The 21,465-nt window shown below is 35.3% G+C and overlaps 2 protein-coding genes, 1 long non-coding RNA gene and 2 pseudogenes across 4 annotated transcripts; all 5 read right to left on the reverse strand.

Annotated features, from left to right (window-relative positions):
- Positions 1-662: 662 nt before the first annotated feature.
- On the reverse strand, positions 663-1,553 carry LOC114738562 (uncharacterized). The gene is made up of 2 exons (XR_003739539.1): positions 1,057-1,553; positions 663-976 (listed from the first exon to the last, which is right to left on the reverse strand). It is a non-coding gene; the product is annotated as an uncharacterized LOC114738562 (long non-coding RNA).
- A 712-nt stretch (positions 1,554-2,265) lies between these two features.
- Positions 2,266-6,176, reverse strand: LOC114738559 (adenylyl-sulfate kinase 3-like). Of its 2 annotated transcripts, XM_028926627.1 has the most exons (8): positions 6,140-6,167; positions 4,360-4,503; positions 3,863-4,012; positions 3,515-3,633; positions 3,321-3,405; positions 2,918-2,964; positions 2,683-2,825; positions 2,266-2,476 (listed from the first exon to the last, which is right to left on the reverse strand). In XM_028926627.1, exons 2-7 carry the CDS (start codon positions 4,481-4,483, stop codon positions 2,727-2,729), a joined length of 624 nt encoding a protein of 207 aa, XP_028782460.1. In that variant the 5' UTR covers positions 4,484-4,503; positions 6,140-6,167; the 3' UTR covers positions 2,266-2,476; positions 2,683-2,726. The 2 variants fall into 2 exon arrangements, with proteins under 2 accessions (XP_028782460.1, XP_028782461.1); XM_028926628.1 differs by having other exon boundaries at positions 2,266-2,825; positions 6,140-6,176.
- On the reverse strand, positions 5,875-6,748 carry LOC114738560 (uncharacterized). The gene is made up of 3 exons (XM_028926629.1): positions 6,666-6,748; positions 6,385-6,586; positions 5,875-6,290 (listed from the first exon to the last, which is right to left on the reverse strand). The coding sequence occupies exons 1-3, from the start codon at positions 6,704-6,706 to the stop codon at positions 6,186-6,188; spliced, it is 348 nt and encodes a 115-aa protein (XP_028782462.1). The 5' UTR covers positions 6,707-6,748; the 3' UTR covers positions 5,875-6,185.
- Positions 6,749-8,625: 1,877 nt separating this feature from the next.
- LOC114738563 (putative H/ACA ribonucleoprotein complex subunit 1-like protein 1) lies at positions 8,626-10,662 on the reverse strand (annotated as a pseudogene).
- A 1,144-nt stretch (positions 10,663-11,806) lies between these two features.
- On the reverse strand, positions 11,807-18,263 carry LOC114738561 (casein kinase 1-like protein HD16; annotated as a pseudogene).
- Between the last annotated feature and the right edge of the window lie 3,202 nt (positions 18,264-21,465).

Below are 21,465 nucleotides of genomic sequence, written 5' to 3' on the forward strand. Positions count from 1 at the left end.
ACTCATTTTAAATATGTTAAAAATATTAGTTAAGTTGATTATTTGTAATAAATAGATATTGTCTTTCTCAAAATATTCCTCCTAAATCCTAATCTGAAATATCTAACATATATAACTATTATAAAGACAAACTTTAAAAAAAAATAGATAAACATAAAATATATAGTGAATTAGAATCCTATATTCATAATGAGATTTAATATCAAAATAGCTTTTTTATTAAATACCACCTCCGGTTTTAATTATAAGAGCCAGCTGACTAATTTAAGGAGAGTAAGGAAGTAAGTTGAGTTAGTTATTTGTCCTAAATAGGTGTTGTCTTTCTTAAAATATCTTTGCTAGTCAAGTATATTGACTAGAACTATCATTGTTAGAAAGGTTACTTTAAAAAATATATATAAATATAAGAGACAAAATAAATTGATATCTTATATTTAAGATAAAATAAAAATCAATTAGAGGACCGGAGGTAGTATTAAATACAAGAGGCGGTAATAAATTACTGCAAACTCTGCCTGTATATGAGATAAGAACTTGATATTAGACTGTGTTTCCCCTGACCAATCTATAGCAAAAACTCGAAGGGGGAAAAAAGCAAAAAGAAAACAGGCCCATCAAGTTAACAAAATGTGGAGAACACAGAGAAAACTACCATGTCAAAATCAATGTGATAACAAGCTTTTAAGACATAGAGTTTTAAGAGAACAAGTCATTAGCGGAAGGCAAGAATACAAAATATTACTTTGGACCTGTTTTGGTGATGTATATATTGTTTCTTGTACAGCTTGTTTGATCCTGTGATCATGTTACAGAGCCAGGAAGTGCAAAACACAAAAGAAACAATACCAGGCAGGGAAGCTGTATAAAGAAAAGAAGCTGGAAAATTCCATCATATTTATTTGGTGAATTTAGATCCAAGTTTCATTTGTTGTATAGTTTCATCCAATGCTCCCTTTTGGGTGTGCGGTACATTACCCTAATTACAACATATGATGGGAAACGATCAGCTATTAAATCTAAAGAGGTGCGACCGTAATTTATACGAACGATGCTTACTGGACTCGTAATCTAAAAGCATCGTACCCATCACAAGAAGCCGCATGCTCGATTCAGTGCAATAGTTAGGCGATCCACGCATACAGAGACGTCAAAGAAATAGATCTGAAATACACAGTGGCATAGCGATCATTCATGGATCGATTAAGGGAGAGAGAGGGAAGAGAAATCAATCGGAGTGGAAATAGGCGTTGTCAGCGGCAGAAGGGGGAAAGGCGGTAAAACCAAGGTAAGTGGAAAGAGAAAGGGCCAAACGGCGGAAAGGGAGGCAGAAGAGGAGGCGCAACACGGTGTCGCTGCTCAACCGCTCGGGATTGCAGGATATGTATTGACAGAGATTGGCTGAGACTTGGGCCACCCTCACCGCCGCTCCAGTACTCAACACCATCTCTTTCCTCTGCTCTCACCAACCTCCTGGCCTTCGTCGGAACGCGTCGTTTCTGAAATCCGATTAGCTCAATCAACCCAACGGATCCGCATTTGCGTTGCTGGGACAATAATATTTAATTATTTATTCAGTGTTCTTCGGTCAATTATTATTATTTTTATTATTATATTATTACTACTATTTTTTTGGTTGAACTTTAGTCATTTATTTAGATTTTTTGGGCCAACTACTTATTTACAATTATATGTTGGGACCGTATTGTTTAGCCTGTTATCAGAAAATGATAAATACGACTCTTACCGTCTCATGGGGGCAGGTGGATCCCATCATCCCATGCTTGATCAGGAGATTGCCAATGTTTTGGATGTTTCGTCCAATTGCTATATAATGATTACTAGGCTTTCCTCCCCCTCCCCCCCCAAAAAAAAAAAATCCCTTTCGATCCTTTAGGATATACTTTATTAAAATTGTCTTATTTGATTACAAAAAATAAATTCAGTTTTGATATTGACTTGTTAGCTTAATTCATTTCAAATAAACTTATCGTCATTCATATGTAAATGCTACCTCCGGTCCTAATTATAAGAACCAGTTGACTAATTTGAAAAGATTAAAAAAATAAATTGAGTTAGTTATTTGTCCTAAATAGGTGTTATCTTTCCTAAAATATCCTTGCTAATCAAGTGTATTGACTAAAATTATAATTATTAGAAAAACTATCTTGGAAAAAATTGAGTAAATATGAGAGACAAAATGGATTGGGGTCTTATATTTAAAACCAAAATAAAAATCAAACAGGATTTTATATTAAGGACTGGAAGTAATAGTAAAGGCTTGTGGGGTACTAAAATATAGGTAATCCCAATTCCCAAACAATTCTTAAGAAAAATGATACAAATATACATTCGAGTTTGTCTGCTTACAAAAATAAACAACTTATAGGGCCGGGCCCATATGGCTTATTCATCTGTCAGAAGCTTCAGCGTGAGACTGGCCATGGCAAGCACGTGCTAAGCAGATTCTGAATCTAACCTTCAAGTGCAAAATATATTCGAAACTGTCAGCTTGTAAAAATAGAGTAGTCGCAATCACAATCAGAAGGAAAGATCAGGGGTGCAAAGAACACAATCACAAGCTAAGTTAAAATCATATGTTTATCCACTCAAGACTTTGTAGTTATTAAAACATTAAAAGCCTCCTTTCTTTATCCCACATCACATATAACTGAAAAAGCATACTTATATTGCGGAGGATCATCCAAGAGATGAAGGCTATCAAGTTCCTAGGATGCAAGAAATCCTTTCCCTTCCAAATAAGAAACTACTTGTCCAGCCATGGCAGTAGGTAGTGGGCAAACTCCATCTATCTGTTTTATTTCTATCTGAAAAATGGGAAGACTAACGTCAGCATACAAATAGAAGAAACACATTATATACTGGTATAGGAATCTTAGAGGGCTCCATGAATAAGTACCTCACAGTTTTCGGGCGGTTCATAAGGATCATCAATACCAGTAAAGCCTACGAAAATAAAAAGCAACGCAGTTGAGTTCAGAAGCTAAGGCAATAAACTGAAAGTTTCTTCCCTCACTTATGAGAAAATTATGTGCCGGCATGACATATTGCGACCATCAAAATTTTAAAATATATAAGCTAATTAACTTTATATGCTGACTTTTTTATTCCTCATATTAAACCACAGCAGACAGTGCAGAACAAATTTCATATTCCAGGGGGAGGCGAGAGCTTCCTTTCCTTAATTTAAACTGCTTTCCTCTCCCAAACACCCTCCCGGCTGCGTATTTTCTTATTTCAGTGGGGTGGGGACAGTGGAAAGCTGCATGTAAAGCGCATAAAAATAGATTAGGAACACACACCTTTGATCTTTCCAGCACGAGCAAGCTTATAAAGTCCTTTTGGATCTCGCTCCTCACACAGTTCTAGAGGCATGTTCATGAAGACCTGCATATGTGGGTAAAAGGAGAATCCACCATCAAATATCAAACAAGCAAAACAAGTTATCAGCAAAAAGATAAGTTGTTCCAAGGAGAGATTTCTTCCTGAGCCATGCCTCAATAAAATTAGAATCAGTCATCATGGCACGACACATGTCACGATCTTTTCTATATGGAGATATCAGACTGGCAACACATATTAAACCAGCATCAGCAAAGAGCTTTGCTACTTCTCCTGAATTGGATAATTTGCTCATCAGAAAAACCAAGTAGGAAAGTATATAGCAACTAAAAAGTCTGGTTTGATAACTAAAGGGAAATTTGATACGTATCAATCATTTTAAAAACATTGAAATCACTCTTATATCTGCTCCTGAAACATAATGAATGAAAAAACCCATTCAAATTGATCATCAAACCCAAGCCACCTCATTTCCTCAGAAAATTTATATAAGCAAGCTTACCAGTTCTGCGTATATTTTCAGCACGTTCTTCTGGTTTAAAACCAAGATCTTTGTTTAATCCATGCCGAAGGTTATCTCCATCAAGGACATAAGACAACTTTCCCCTTGAGTGAAGTTCTCTGCTTAACGAGCAGGCTAATGTGCTTTTTCCTGTATAATTTTAGGTTTTTTTTTTTGGGGGGGGGGGGGGAGAAATCAGTACGACAATGATGGCCTAGGATTAAATAATTGTTGCGTGACAGTTACAGAATGACCAAGGCCTGTGGTTAAGAAGGAGAAAAAAAAAAAAAAAGGCGATCTCAATTTTATGAAGCAAGAAGAAACTGATGAAAATCATGAACATCACATGTCAGTAAATGCTTCCGATGGCGGCCTACAAAGGGAGAAGCATAGAAAATGTAGTATACAGTATGCTTGCTGTTCAAAATCAACATAAACAAGATCCGGTATTAAAAAAAAAATTCAAGCAATAATCAAGTTAGGCTAACAATATAAACCTGATCCACTGAGACCCGTAATCCACACAACACATCCTTTTTGGTTTAGTAGCTTCTGCCTGTCAAGCTTTTCTACTTGACATTCTTGCCAAAATATATTATTTGAATTGCCCAAAGTTGACATCGTAAACAGTTCCGCTAGCCCTGTTTATAAATATGAACCATTAATTGCAACCCAACAAATACTAATATTCAAAACATACTACTCGAACAGAGCTGCTGTAATAAAAGCTAAATAAAAACGCAAAACTGTGAGCAGTAACGCAGTATTTTTTTTTTTTCCCCCTTCCACAACGAAAATGAAGAAAGTGAGAGTGCTGCTATGTTTTATATTAATATTATCCCTTTTTTAACAAAACACTAGGATGTGAGCGGAAGTATTTTGTCAGTCAACATATTGTAAACAATCTACGCAGGTGAAAGCTCGGAATCTCCACTTCACACATCCTCATAGAATCAAATATCATTTATAATTCTCCAAGGGTCTGTGTCCCCGCAGTCCTTACAATGCGAAACTCCGCCCCTCTTTCCCCTTACCAATTGTAGAGACGGACTCACAGTTCTCAACATCACACAGGATTCCGGCCTGCCTGATATCTACATGCGGTTACATTGAGAAGAATATTCTCTCTTTCCAGCCTCACAAAAGGCCGAAAAGGTAACAAGATACGACAAATCGAATTATCGAAAATGAACTGGTCGACATAATTAATCGACCAAGTAACAAGCATCAACCCATAGCGTCATTATACCCAAGGCATGATCACGAAGGTTCAAAATGAACAATAGAAGGAAATGCAACTTCTATCAACCTCCGTATCCCAAATAAAACAAAGAACAAAACATTGAAACTCAAACCATCAAGCAAAATCGAGTTCAAAACCAGCATATGAAGAGAATGGGACTGAATACCTGGAGAAAAAAAAAAATAGTGGCTGAGAGCCGAAGTAGATTGCGTGCGAAATTGATCAGAGATTTAGGAAACGAAGTTTAAGTACGCAAGTCGAAAACGCTGCGGGCCAGAGGGAAGGGAAAGGCGAAGACAAAGGCGGAGGAAGTGACGCATTACAATCTCAGATTTTTTTTAGGTAATCCCTCTTTCAAAGGACTCTGATTTGCCGTTTAGGTGAAATGAATGAACGAATGTGGACGCGCCCTTTCTTGTTTTCTTCCCGCGTTAAACAGAAGCTACCGGTTATATATGGGAACGTGGGCGTTCTATTCCATGTCCTTTGTATTAGAACCATGCCAAAATTCTTACCTCTCGTATATATAGCCGTGAAAGTGAAACTGTATTTAATCCGTAGGTCCTTCCATCTTATTTATAATCAGCTTTTTGTAATTTTTATTTCTTATAATTTCATCTATTTTTAATTAGATAATTTCTTCACAAGGTCTTAAAAATTTTATCTGATTTTTGATAATTTTTTTGACCTACTTAAAAATCAAGTGATATTATAAGAATTTAATAATTTAATTACGGAACATTGATTAAAAACATGAGACCAAATCGAGGAAGGCGACGGTCTTACCTGTATATCTTTCATATATTGTCGTGCACCATTGTTTTGTGCTCAAATCTCGAAATTAAGAAATTCTTTGACCCAAGAAATTCGCACAAAAAAAAAAGAAGAAATAAATGTTCTGTTTTGGTCTTCAGCCATATCGATGGAATTGACCATTCGGGGAGAAATCCAGATACGAGCCACATGTAAAAATCAAAATGAATGGAAGTTATTCTACATCCATATCAAAGGGGGGAAATATCAAGAGAATTTACTTGGACACAAACAATGGGAACAAGAATAAGAAGTCATGATGAGCTCCTAAGAGTCATTGACTTGGATATCTTTGTTGAGGGACCTCAAATTCCTCCACAGATACTTCCCGCTGGCCATGTCCACCAATACCCAGAGTCCGTTTCCAATCATCTGAAACATTCGCCTCACACGATTTAGGGCACTGATCCGTTTCATAACGGGGGGGGGGGAAGTTAGCTCCAGATAGAATTGAAGAGTGCCCTACCTTTCTGAAATTAAGATGTTTGGTTTTGGAGGGAGACTGATCGCCGGAGGAAGAAGTCTCGAGTTCGGAGGAGAAACGCAGAGTCGTCCAGGCGAGGTATCCGGCTAGTAAAGCGGAGAAGAAAACCAACATGAACCTGAGAGGGCACATACTTGGGGATGCGAAAGAAGCAAGAATATGACCCGAGAGTGGGAGCTTATCTCTGTTTTAACAGCGAAACGAGAGATTGAGGGAGAAGGTTGGATTGCGATTGCTTGGAGAAGCAGTTATGTATAACTTACATATATGGTCGAGAAGAGAGGCAAAAGCGTGTCATAGGCATAAATGAGTTTTACCATTTCATCGAAGGCTTCTATATGACTTTCCCGACCATCCACTCCTTCTTACTCATTCTAACTTCTCGCCTGTGATGCACACTTTGAACTCGTGGAAATGGATAGTTCACAGAGTAATTTTATATTCTTTAATATACATATACCACATCATACCAATGGAGATTATCTTGGGGGAAAAGAGGAGCGTAAAATCAGACATGGAACAAAAATATTTAATTTATTATGGTGCCTTCCCCGGACCAAGTCAGCAGATTTTGCTGAGTAGGAGGATGATGAGTTAGGATGGATGGAAATGGAACAAAGGAAGCCATTGAACACCTCAGGCTCTGCTTTGCTGATTTGTTCCGTGTTTCTACTTTGACTCCGCCATCTACTTCTAACCTGCCTCTTTTTGTTCCACACAAAAATATGAATATTATCCTTCTTTTTTTTAATATAAAACTTAATTGTTGAGTTAATATTGATTGTAAATATAAACATATGATACTCCTCAATTATAATCAATAAGAGAAGGAGAGAGGATATTAAGAAGATGATTATGGTGTTTTAGAAAAAAACTCCTCCTAATTATAGACCAATTGACTTATTGAGGAGATTAAGGAAGTAAGTTAAGGTTATAATAAATAAGTGTTGTTATTCTATATCCTGCTAATTAGTATATTGGCTAAAACTATCATTATTAGAAGGATTATCTTGGAAAAAATGCATATATAATAGAGAAAATATTTCTTACAATTAGGAAAGAAAAGTCAATGGGTCTTATAATAAGGACCGAGAGTATCATATTTTTATAATTAATTAACTTATCACTTTATTAATCTAATCAAATTTTATTAAATACGAAAGAAGAGTATTTAATAATATTTCTAGTTTAGAAAGGTAAGAATTAGCTAGGAGTTTGCTTTTGATTCTAAATATGAACTGATATATGGATTTTATTTTTAAATTAATTTACTAATTTTAATTTTTGAAAAATTTTATTTAGATCACATTAAAGAGTAATATATACTAATCCCTCTTCAAATAATTGGTCGCTTTGTTCGTACATTCAATTGCATCCCCGTCTGAAGACCAGGTTTGAGCCAGAGTTGATCAGGAGTCAGGATTCTCCTACTGAGGTCAGTCCAAACAAAAAAAAAAAAAAACCGTAATAAAAAATAACGACCATAAAAATTTTTTCTACAAACTAGAATCTTCAATTTAGTATTCTAGTTTTTTTCTTTTTTGCTTCATTCAGAATAATCTATACTACCTCCGATCCTAATTATAAGAGCCAGTTAACTAATTTGATAAAATTAAGGAAGTAAGTTGAGTTAGTTATTTGTTCTAAAAAGTGTTGTTTTTCTTAAAATATCCTTGCTAATCAAGTGTATTAACTAAAACTATAATTATTAGAAGGACTATCTTAAAAAAAATTAAATAAATATGAAAGACAGAGTGGATTGTAGTATTATATTTAGAACCCAAATAAAAATCAAACAAGATCTTATATTAAAGACCAGAACTAGTATCATTTGTGCAGAATTCGACTTGTTTAGCGGAATTGGCAGCGCAACTAATGAAGCTCTAAGAGCTCGTCGAAATGCTAAACCAAAGATCTATAGTTGCCCAGGGGATCGATTTTTACAAATTAATTTTGACCATTACATTGTTCCATGAACACTTCCACTCATCATTTTTAGAGAAATTAAAGGCATATTATCATCTTGACAGTTACACATTCTCGCTTGTATCACACGACCACATTTTGTCACGAGATTCAGAGCTTTAGCAAAGGACTACTTTAATTTTTAAGAAAACCGATTCTACAAACAAAGGAAAGATAATTTATATTCAAAGAATTAATTAAAGCGTTTCTAGAACTAAGTTATTGACGTACTAAAAAAATGGAGTTGTTTCTTCATCCTTTGCAATAACAGTTCGCAATTTATCACAATCTTTTGTAATTCAGAGATTTCCTGCATAATAAACTTGAAATTTGGAATCAATATAATTAAAGAAGCATGCGATGGAATCACTCAATCCACAGGCATCAAATATCTTTTCGATTAGGCGTCCTATGTTATCTCCAAGGTAAAATGACTGAAGTACCATGAAACCGTTACACAAAATGATCCTATCATCTCCCCCTCCCCCTGAAACCACCGCGGCCACCGCCCCGGGGACCACCTCTCCCACCCCTTGGGCCACCTCTTCCGCGGCCTCCTCCACGACCACCTCTGCCTCCGCCACGGCCTCCTCCTCTAGCAGCTTGTGGCTGTCCCCTGCGACAAAAAAACCAGGCAATCATGTTTACTTGATGACCTTAACAGCTTTACAACCTCTAGAGACAAAAAATGTGCTGAGGATCAATCCCAGCATCCCCACACCAGATCAATATATATAAACAATGGGGCAAACTATATCGTATGGCAGGATGAAGAGATTTCACAGAAGTAAATACACTTAATGAATAGTATGAAGCACTTGATGGAACTTCTGATAAGGGCTACATAAGTGGAAATGTAAAAGAACAACTTGATCGTCTCAACATAGCCTACAGGTTTCTTTTGGCTTAAATGAATATTCAGATGAGTGTTTTCCCAAAAAAAACCAACAGCTAGAGCCAGGAATAAAAGATAGATAAATCAAAAAGGAATATTAAGCGGCACGGATCAACCCAACTCTATCTCCATTCTCCACAATCTCTGGGCTGAAATAAATCCCTTACAGATCAGAAGAGAAAAGATGCCGCTTGGTATAGGCTTATATCCCATCACGTGGTTACCAGACAAAATTTCACCGTAAGACATCAGCAAATGTATGTATGGCTATTGAATAAATGACACCAAATGGTATTGTCGAAATAAGACATACTTGAACAAATAATACAACATAACTCAGATTTGCATGCTTGAACAATTATTTAAAATTGAAGATCACGTCACCATAAATTGCCCACATTGACATGCTATTTTTAAGCGGTGAGGTGTGTAGAGAACATACTTTGGTTGTGGAAGAAATCTCGCAAGAGGCAACAGTTTCCTCGGGTCAATATAAAACTTATCACCAGCTGAGTAAGAAGTAGCAACAATTCCTTCCATCATTTTAACTGAAAAGTACTGCAATTGTGCAATTGAAAAGGAAAATCACAGCCAGCTTCTATATAAGACAAAATCAGAAGGTATCGACCAACTGGAATACAAATGAGAACTCACAGATTCATTAATGGGGCCAAATATTTCATCAACTTTACCATTTGAGTCATGTTCTTCAGATATATAGGGGCATTGAAGTAAGGAATTTTCTCATTTGTAAGTTTTGTGACCGCATCTCCTTCACATGCATGCATAAAGGTTGAGACCTCTGCACACGTCAAGGAGCATCTTCAATATGCATATCAATCATTTGTTCTAAATAAAAACAGAAAAGGCAATAAAGAAATGACGTAAAATTTGAGATAAACAAAACGCAGGACACTGAAGAACTTTCCCCTACAAGCCAGACATAAACATTTGAATCGTTAACCCAGAAAATTGCTGTTTCCATTTTCCAACTGAATCTTGAAAAACAACGTATTCGTTTATTGCACCATCACACTCCGAAACAAAAAAATTAAGCCATCAAGCGCATGAAGAGCGAGTGACATTTTTTTCAGTCTTACAAGACTTAGGTTGAAACCCCAAAAGCGAGAGGGGGAAGGTATAAACATAAAAACCTCCCAGCTCCTGAATGAAAAGGCAACAAACCTACGACTTCAGTAGGTGGGCCTTCGTCGCGGAAGCCACCGCCGCCCCTGCCACACCAAAAAACGACCACCTCTCCCACGGCCACCGTCACGACCCCCTCTAAATCCTCCGCCGCGACCGCCTCTCGGGGGCCTCATTGTTAGTGTTCAGCAATGTGACACCCGCCTTCTTCACCAACGATGGCTGGCTGGCGACTGGCGAGGCAACGTTTATAGGTATACTTCGACGCCCTTGCGGTGGTTTAGGGTTTAAGGATAGTCCTCAAATCACAGTTGGGTTATGCTCAAATTTGGACCCAATGATTGACCTGAATTGAGCCTGGGCTGCTATTAGAATTGGACCCCCCCTCTGGGCTTTATCTCTTCCTATTGGGACTATAATAAAACCCTACACTGGCTCTTTAACAACCGGATGTCAGCCGTCCGGAGGACTACCCCCGCTCAATGCAGCCATAATTTTGCTTTGTTTATCGACCTCTCCTGCCATTTTTGGTTGCAAGAAGTGTAAACTGTAAATACATTTACAATTTTTTTTAAATTTGTAATTTAAAATTATTTGTTTGGTTGTAAGAACATTTAACTAGGCGTTGATCAGTGTATTAATCAATTTAATAGATCTTTCATATTTTAAAATATATTTGTTGTCAGGTCTAATCATCAAGATAGATATATTTGTTTCACGTGATGAATTATTCACGAGCCATTTCTTATATGCTACCTCCGGTTTTAAATATAGAAGCTAGTTGACCAATTTAAATAGATTAAAAAAACAAGTTAAGTTAGTTCTTTATAATAAATAGGTATTATCTTTCTAAAATATCTTTACTAATTAAATATATTAGCTAGAATTATTATTATTAGAAAAACTATCTTAAAAAAATACATAAATATGTGAGATAAAATAGATTGGGATCTTATATTTAGAACCAAAATAAAAATCAAATAAGATCTTATATTAAGGATCGCAAATAGTATTGTACAATACAAAAACATCTGCTCTTTTCGTTTTTGTGGTGGGCAAAACCTATGATCATTCTATTAAAAAAATCCTCTCAGTGCTGAGAGTAAACTTCTCATTTCTCCTGAGTATAAAAACTAATTAAAAATTAAATTTAGTTTTAAACACAACACCTTAATTCACTGTCTTTAAATTTATAATATTTTTTAAAAAATATTTCTTATTGATTATAAAAAATCTTCTCTAGAGTAGTTTAGATTAGTTTCCATGCTCATAGTTGAAAAAATAATTAAGAAAAATCAACTCACATTTTTGATGAAACTCACATTTGTTACTTTTTTATATTAACAAAAGGAGGTGGCATAACAAATACTGTCTGCCTGCCAGAAGCCCAAAACAAAATCACCATATCCCGGCCGTACCAGCTTAATACATGCCATTTGATATCTCCATATCCGAGAATCAAGATTTTACCCTATTACTACTGTTCCAAATTCAGACAGGTCATATAACATCAATTAATTAAATTCTGGGCTCGTGGCTCGTGCAGCTCTTTGGAAGATTTGAAAGCACTACAGACATATTCGCAATTGTTTGGAGCGCATGTGTGAAGTGAAAAACATTGACAAAATGGCCATGCCTCCTATCAAATGAAAAATAAACTCAAAATTATTCTCCTACTGGCTGGGCTTGGTTGGGGGTATACCAGCTCTCTCCTCTCACTCTTGTCCCCGTTTCTTCGTTCCTATTTTACACTTGCCAGAATTTTACATGGGAGACCAGGAGCTTTCCTTCACCATTCCAATTCACAATCATCGAAACCCTCTCATCTCAATTTTGACTCATTTGTCATTTACATGCCAAGTACACACCCTGGCAGCTAACAAACAGTCCGCCCGTAACATATTGAGGCTATATAGAGATTCTTGGTCCATTTTTCCTGCAAAATCCAACACAACAACAGTTAATGCTTTCCTTTAGCTTGAACTTGGGTTAAGGGAAAATCTTCGAGCAGGCAATGGAAGCAGCTGCTGTTTTGGGTATTTACTTTGCATATCCTTCTTGAGGTTGGACTGATATTTTACCCACAAACTAAACACCAGTCACCAGAACCTCAATTATGATAATGTTATCAATTGAAAAACAAGGGGATTCAGGACGGAAAAAAAATATTATCACCCACTAAACAGTTGCGTGTCAGAAGAGTTTAATTATAAACCCACCACCTAATCCATCAAAAGGATGGTAAAAATTGTAAATACCTTCACATGGGTGCTAGGGAAGGCAGAGGTACGCAGAGTCTCTTGAGTTTCATCGAGCAATTTGCGTTTTGGTATGCTAAGAATGAAGGCTGCCTGATCAGCAGTAGCAGCCATAGATGTTATCCGGAAACCATTCTCCCATCGCCGATGAATACCTTCACTTGGGTACAAGTAGTCAAGCTCCACAACCTTGCATCATTAAATTGGAAAAGCAGGGCAATAAAATGTCATCAAGTATGTTCTATCCATAGGTTCACTAAATTGAAAATGACTCGTGCATTGGCCGAAAATTGAAGTTAAATACGATTAGACACCTGATCAGAATACCCTGCATTCCTGGACATAACAACACCCCATCGACTGCCAGCAGTGGTCATGGAGGTAACATGGAATCCTTCTTTCCACTTCTTATTGATCCATTTGAAAGGAAATGATTCACTTACTTTGTAGGACTGCTGGGTGTACGGAGTTCCTAGAATATAAAGACACTACCATAAGTCGATGAAGAAGCAATCCAAAAAAGACTCAGAACCATGCGTTGGTGGTGAAGTAACAATGACAAGTAAATTGGTGAGGTTTAAAGCAATTTATACTAGACGAATCTATAAAAGTGATGTAAACAAGGGAGTGGCCCCGTCCACTCATCAGACATTACTCAATTTTCATTATGCAGATAATCTTAATAATCATAAATGCTTAAACCTTTGGACATAACAACCAAGGAACTCCCATTTGTTGCACCAGCTATAGAACTAATATAGTAATTTTTCTCCCATTGCTCCATAATCCAATCCTGAGAAAATGTAAACACCATCAATATCAGTCATTCCAGTCACGCTGATTGCTCAAATGTAAATGGGAAAAAAAAATTAAAAATCAGAAACATCCACCTTATGCAAAAAGACTGGTGATAACTCATAGACCTGAGAGGAGAAACCCGTTCCTGCATCCATGGTTAGGGCCCAAAGATTTGATGAGGAGGCAACACAGCTGATATATAATCCATCCTCATTACCCTTGTCTACATGCTGTCGAAGCCTACTGTCTGATACATTATAGTGATATCTACAACAAAAAAATGGCCAAGCAAATGAAACCCGATTTCCAGGCAAATCAGCTAATGCATCATATAGACAGTCAATTTAGATACATTCCTCATAGGAGCTCGTAATTCATTAGTAATTGCACAGAATCATTGCTTTGTGTAAGACTTAAAAAGTGAACAGCATCATATTATAATTGCGATACTATTTAAGTCAGACATAGAAAATATAATTTAATTTATACATGTTTGCTTATATGCCATAAAAAATATAATCAGTATGTGTGACAGAACCTTACAAGAGTCTGCAAAGAAATTTCAGAAGATATCAGTCTCAATGTTCCCTTCACGATTATTCTCAGAAAACTTGCATGAGATGATTTAGTAAACTTTGTTGAAACAATTAGTAATGTTATACTTGTATTTCATAGCGAATATCTTTATCTATAGTAAGAGAAGGGACTGGTCAACTATACAATATAAATTATTCCCTGAATTTACAAGTTGTTGTTATATATTTTGCCTTGGACGTTCAATAAATGGTAAGTTCTAGATTTCGTATCCAATGACGAGGTGAAAGTTACAATATCAGGTATTGCAGGATGGCGATTGAGACTCGTAGAGGCAAAAAATGGGGTTGCAACATGCGTCAACAAATGGCCGATTCTAACTATAGCTTCATTTGTAAGAAAGACAAGTTTCCACATTTCAGGAGATGCCTACCACCAATATTTCTGACATACTATCTATCACCACATTTCAAGCCACAGGAAAGACACAAGCTGACTATCTAGGTAGTAAATTACAAAATCTAGTAGATTAGTACTTCCACAAACTTGCCTTAAGTTCTGGACTCGCAAAAGTACCACTCAATCTAGCAATAACACTCACCACAGTCCAGTGTTACCCCATCAGAATGAGATAATTTCATGCTCATCATATGGCATGGAAAAATATTAATAAGAACAGACAAATTGAGGACACAAACATCACCTCTGCTTCATGGGACGCCGTGCGTTATACACTGATATCCACTGAGTAGCAGGATTCCCCAATCGCACTTTCTTCTTTGGCAGCTCATCTTCTTCAAGATTTATAAGCATTCTGGCCCTCTTTTGTCCAGCCTATTCAGCAAAAGCTAGATTTATTATGTACAACCCAATAAATGATCATATGTAATGAATCAGCACAAGCAAAAAAAAAAAAAAAAAGCATATAATCGCAACCACCTTCAAGGCTCCATCAATTCTGATTGGTCTCAATTGAGAAGATGGTTCAATCAAGCTATCAAATAATGATATAAGCTTCGAATAGTTGGGCTCCTCATCAAATTTCATGTTAGTAACAGCTTCAAGGAACTGCTTGAAAGGAGGAGGACAAAGGTAGCACATCAACTCTGGAGAAGTGCCCATCTTTTTCTTACAAACAAGAAAACTTTTATTGTCACCCTGTATATTGAGAAAAAGAATGTAAGCAAAAATTATTCAAAATGAAACTTCTTAGAATTGATATATAAATTTAAATTATTAAACACACCTGATAACCCTGCCAAGGTAACCTCCCTTTTATAAGAAATATTAAAGTATATGCCAAGGACTCAAGATCGTCCCTCCTACTTCCAGTCCTACCTAAATGTGCATGTACACTGGCATATCTTATGGTTCCCCTGACAAAGAATGATGAAGAATGCATATTAACAACAATATGACAGCAAACAACATCTTAACAATTAACATCAACAGATTGACAAACCTAAACACGTCAGGCCTTTGATCATATTCAACATGTTGACCAGATGTGTCCTTCCATTTAGATGCTGAAGGCAGCACAAGGTTCAGACATTGATATATGGTGTAAAATTATCAAATAGCAAAAGCTTAAGTCACTAAAGAAAGTCGATGACAAAGAGCTTCGAAGAACATCATACCCAAACCAAGATCAATAAGATATAACTTCTTCTCATCAGCTGTTCCAGGTTGACCAAGTAAAAAGTTCTCTGGTTTAACATCTCCATGCACAAACCTTGTTTGATGACATGAGAAATTCATTAACAATGACCGGTCATATCCATGGCAAAATAACTGGGAATAGACGGCATGACGAGAATTTCTATAATAATTAAAAAAACATCAAGATGATTTACCCTTTCATATGGAGCTTCTCAAGAATTGATATTGCCTCTACTGCAATGCATGCAGCCATACTAGGTGACATCCTGCCCAAATGCTAAAGTGTTAACTAGGCAAAGACGGGAACATTTTAAATAGAATGCAACCAGCAATTAGGGAAGATATCAAATCTTACGACTGGCCAAGAGAATTCCATACATCCCAAAGACTGGGCCCAAGCATGTCCATGACCTGTAGTATTAGAAATACCGTTAATGTAATAAATCAAGACAAAAAATGCCGATATGAGTAACTCTAAATCATCTCACCAGTATATAGAAATCTCCTTGGCGACCCTTGTAATGAACCCAGGGAATGCCATAGCAACCATTCAGAGTACTTGCAAATGCCAAGAAATCACGTGCAAGAATGAGTTTTAAAAAACAAAAAACAAAAGAAAACAAATGTTTGTTGATAAAACTGTTCAGAAACATCCGATAGATTACTTACTTGTAAACCTGCCACTCGTAAGGAGGCCCATAATTGCAGCCTTTACTGTTCTGTGTTCAAACTTCAACGCAACCTGCCAATTTTTTTTATTTTTAAATGAAGTAGGATAAACACATTATATATTTAATTAAACTCTGGAAAGAGAGATTAAACTTCTAACTCATACCTCAATTGCATCAGGACCTGTCCGGTCAGATCCGCCGCTCACCCTTCTGCCAACATAGACTTGGCCAAAACCACCCTTACCCAACTTCGTTTCTATCTTATATAAAGGAGAACTACCAACTTGTACCTGAAACAGAGAGCAAGAAACCATCTTATTAGGTGACAGACTACATCAATTGAATGCTATGAATGACAACCATCTAGATAGTTCCAAAAAAATCCAGCTAATAGTATCCAAGTTGTGAGTTGAAACTGTTAAACTAGCAAAGCCATTAACTTGGGGATACCGTTTCAGGAACAGGTGTTGTGCATGCCTCCTCTTCAGCTCCTACCACCTTGTCAGCACTTCCACCCCCCATCAAAATATTATTATTGGCTGCTGCCTCTTCACGATTAAGAACAGGTTCAGGGGCTCCAAGTGCAGCAGGCTCAGGAATAAGATCAACCAATCTACCTCCTCGGCCCCTACCAGCTGCAGTTCGTCTTGTGGGTACTGCTGGTGATGTTCCTTTCGCTACACCTGGGGCATTCCCACCTCTTCCTCTTCCACCTCCAACTCTCCTTCTGGTCTTGTTTGGAGCAGTTGGTGCGCAGTTCTCTTCAATAGGTTGTGGGGCAGGCTGAAGATCACCAAGCCGCTTTGATCTCCTAGCTCCACTTCTCAACTCTGGCATCCTCTCCCCATTCAAATCATAGCCAACTTAAGTCGCTCTGAAAATTTCAACAATCTCCTGCAGTTTACAAAAACAAAAATCAAAAGGCCAATAAGTGCAGCGCCTACATTGAGCAAGCTTTCAGGCTACAAGAGTTGCGCACTCAAGAATAATTTGTAAAACCGCCACTGAGGAATCATCGTACTTCAAAAGGGGGTTGGGGGAATATAAATTGAGGCAGCCGGAGTTTTCCTCTCAAGACAACATAAAAGGGAGTAGCGTGCTCAAAAAGCAGTATATGCCAAGAAAAGGTGCTACTTTCAACAAATATACTCCACAACCAAACGGCAAAAGGAATGTGCTTTGCATATAAAGAAATCTGATCTTTATGCATTTCAAACTCAACAAAATACTTATATCATCCTTTGTCGGTCGGGAGGTTAGAATATAAATCGCAAATGAGAAAATCATGTTAAAAACTGCAGTTATCAGCCCAATATTTCATCTTTATGACTTCGAGACTGCAAAGTTGTTCCAATGTTTCCAACTGTTAGCAAAAGAACGCCAAACAAAAAGATATTTTGGAAACAGATTGAACGCCTGATGAGAAAAAATTATATATTCCACCCGATCATTGACATCTTTCAGAAAAGAACTGCACACAAAAAAGGGCAACCCGCGACTAAAGATGAACAAAAACTTAGAAGAAAAAAAGCACGAAAAACAGAGAGAGCAACAGACATATAATACTAACGGATCGACTCCATTAGCTGCAAAAACAAGATGATCGGACGCAGAAATGGACGAAGGCGGTTCGAATAAAAAGAGGAGAGATCAAAGCCGGATCCAGGGTCATGAGTGAGGAAAAGAAAGACGCAAACGTGAGAGAAGCATTATCAGGAGGAAAAGCTTTATCCTTTGGCAAGTGCAGTTATAGGTAAAGCTGCGTGGAATTTAGGGTAGAGGAGATGGAAACTCACAAGAGTTTAATAGGTGGCGATAGGGGATTAGCTTTTTGTTGCTTTGTCTTTGTGGAAACGTTTGTATTAAGATGAGAGAAGAATGCGATAATGGTGAGTTTAATCGCTGGATGATCCTTCTTCCGTCCCACTACTGTGTTGGTCTTTTCCCCCGATGGTTGTGTATCGTAAAACCTGCTTTTGTGTTTTTCATTTATAGGGCATGCAAATGTGGCTTCCTCTTAACCATAAAGATAACGGGAATAAAAATCATTTATGTAAAATATCTCTTCCTTTTATTTCATTTTATTTATTTTATTAATAATTTATAGTTTTTTTTCCCTCGGATTTCATTGTGTTTGAATTGAATATCAATTTATCGATCTCTCTACTTTTTTTTTCCGCCTTGATCTATCTATTACTGCACAAAATATTAACTGAGCATGGGTTTCGAAATTTAAAAAACAATGTTTGGCAAAAAAATAATAAATTTGAAAATATTACGCTTAGGTATTGGTTTTTTTTTTTTTGACATGCTTGGATATTGGTTAATCGTTGTATCTTTTCACTTGTTAATGTGGAGTCGGTAACTTTGTTGCGTCTTAATTTTACATTTCAATCTTATGTCTTAGCAATAAGAATATAAGTGGTTGAACCTTTTTTAAATCTAAAATTTTATATTTGCCGTAAAATACAAGGGAAAAACATAATGGACACAACTAGTTGATACATTTCTCCAAATTTGAACTTGTATTTTTTTTTTTTTACAAGGTGAGGCTACTGTCACATCAACTAATAGCTTGTTGATAACTTCTCATCTATCTTAAAAATATGTAGTTTAGTACAGTTAACACTGTTAAAAATATTTTAGAAAGATTTTAAAAATACTGTTTTTAGCTGATATTTATATTAAATAAATTATATTTTTATAGCTACACAAATTTCATTTTCTTAAAATAAACATAAAAGACTTGATTAAAAATTTAACTAATTTTTAAATAAATATATATACTTGACTATATATCTTTATAAATTTTGTAACACGTATATCTTTAAGCGTTTTAAATTATAAATTTAAACAATTTATAAAATCTTTTAAACTTATATCATTTAAAATTTACGGTAAACCAAAAAAAATTTATGTATTTGAAATGTGTTTTTACAATTTAAAAGAAAACAAAATAAATAATTTCTAATAAACGTGATAAAAAAGTTAAAATTATAAGATTTTATAATTTAAATCAAAATTAATAAATTTTATAATATATTGAAAATTTTAAAAATATACGTATTAGAATTCATTTTTTTATAAAAAATATTTTTTAGAAGATATAAATGTCTAAATAATTATTGAGTAGAAGTGGCATGTTGGTTAAAAAAAATTTTTTTAAGTATCAGCTAACACCTTGGGTAGATAAAAATAGAATCTTAAATATAAGAAAAAGATTTGTATAACATAAGTTATAATTTTATGAAAATTTATATATGTTTTTAAAATAGAGAAGATATTTCTATAATTGAAATAAAATAAAAAGATATTTGGTATATTTTACTCTAAATTTTACTATTATATATTTTCAAAAAATAAATAAATTTCGTTATATATGGTCCATTCTTCTTAAAAGCATTTTTTTATGCTTACCAACCCTTCCGATCCCAACGCTCTTTAAAAAAATGAAAGGAAAATAAGTTTTTTCCAGCACACCAAGGCCCCAGATGTGCCATCACACGATATGTGCGTGTTAATGACTTGAGATTTGATAATATGCGAATGATACCTGAAAACGTTAAAATTTTATTATTTTCATTTTTTTTAAAGATACTACCTCCACTCCTAATTATAAAAGTTAATTGACTAATTTGAGGAGATTAAAAAAAGAAGTTAAGTTAGTTATTTGTAATAAATAAGTGTTGTCTTTCCTAAAATATCATTACTAATCATATATGTTAACTAAAACTATCATTATTAGAAAAACTGTCTTGAAAAAAAATGCATAAATATGAAAAAAAAATGGATTATAATTTTATATTTATGATTAAAATAAAAGTCAAATAAGACCGGAAGTAGTAGTAGTATTGAGGATTAGCCCGGTTCCTAACACGGGTCTTGAATCTAGATTCTCACAAGTATCGTTGGCAAAGTAAAATAAAATTCTCAAAAATATCAAAACATGATGGACCCTCACGCGTGATGGTCATTATCACAACCTTCCAAATACTTCCAAACAGCAAAAGTAGTAAATTATGGTTTATGAGTAGGTTATAAACAGTTTTTTAATAATAACAATTTACAGAATATAAAATAACTATGTGAGAGTAGTTTTTTTTAGTTTGCATGAACATTTTTATTGATCATAAATTCAAACAGGTGCTAAATCGATAGGTGGGGTGAAATGTGATTGAGTAGCTACAAATGGTAAAAATGCTACTTATATTTTTAAAAATACACCACACATGTGTTTCAAAATCTCATTACCATTACAAAAATCTCATTAGCCTTCGTGATTCCTCTTACTTTTTATTCTGATAAAAAAAAGATTAAATTGTTATGAAATCCCAAGCAGAAAATATAATCATTAAAAGTTTAATAAGAATAAGTAGTCTGTAATGACAAATTTTAGGCTTGTAAGATAATAAATGACAACAGTTCACTTCCTATTAGAACTTGTTGGTAGTTATTTTTTCCTGAAAATCTTGTTGTAATTCTCCCTAAAAGATATTATGCCATGATCATACTGCCTGGAAAGAATACCATGATCAGTGCTATTTTATGATGGACGAGTGGAGGACAAGGAGATTTGGTTAAAATAGTAGGAATAAAATAAATCATAATAAAATGCTAATCTTGTTTAATTTGAAATCTTATAATATTTATGTGTGGGACTTGGAGCTGATATATCACATAATATTATGTAAGAAATAAAAGGGTTTTCAGTATTCTCGCCAGTCACGACTCATGAATTGAAAACAAAAGTTAATTACGCGCCTGCTCATGAATATCACGCGGAATATCTGATTGGAACCTCAATACCAAACCCTTTTTTTTTTTTTAAATCAGCGTCACGTGATGTAAGGTCTCCGATTTTATAATGACGTTAATTTTAAAATCAATTGATTGGTTTTTTTTTTTTAAAACTTTTTTAATGCTCCGTGTTTGTAAAAACACCCATTTTCAGTTAATAGCAAAGTTTCCTAATACTACAATATGTTTATCGATGAATTTTTATTCAAACTGCAGCACACAATGGATAACAGCAGTTTCGTTTTCATAGATGGTATGAAATTACTCCTCCGATCGACTCACTTTAATATAATTTATACTATGAAATGGGTTTTATATTCAGGATAGGAGAAATAACTCT

The sequence above is a fragment of the Neltuma alba genome, unplaced genomic scaffold, assembly GCF_004799145.2.
Source record: "Neltuma alba isolate B1F8T4 unplaced genomic scaffold, ASM479914v2 tig00013624_pilon, whole genome shotgun sequence".
Taxonomy (NCBI): Eukaryota; Viridiplantae; Streptophyta; class Magnoliopsida; order Fabales; family Fabaceae; genus Neltuma; species Neltuma alba.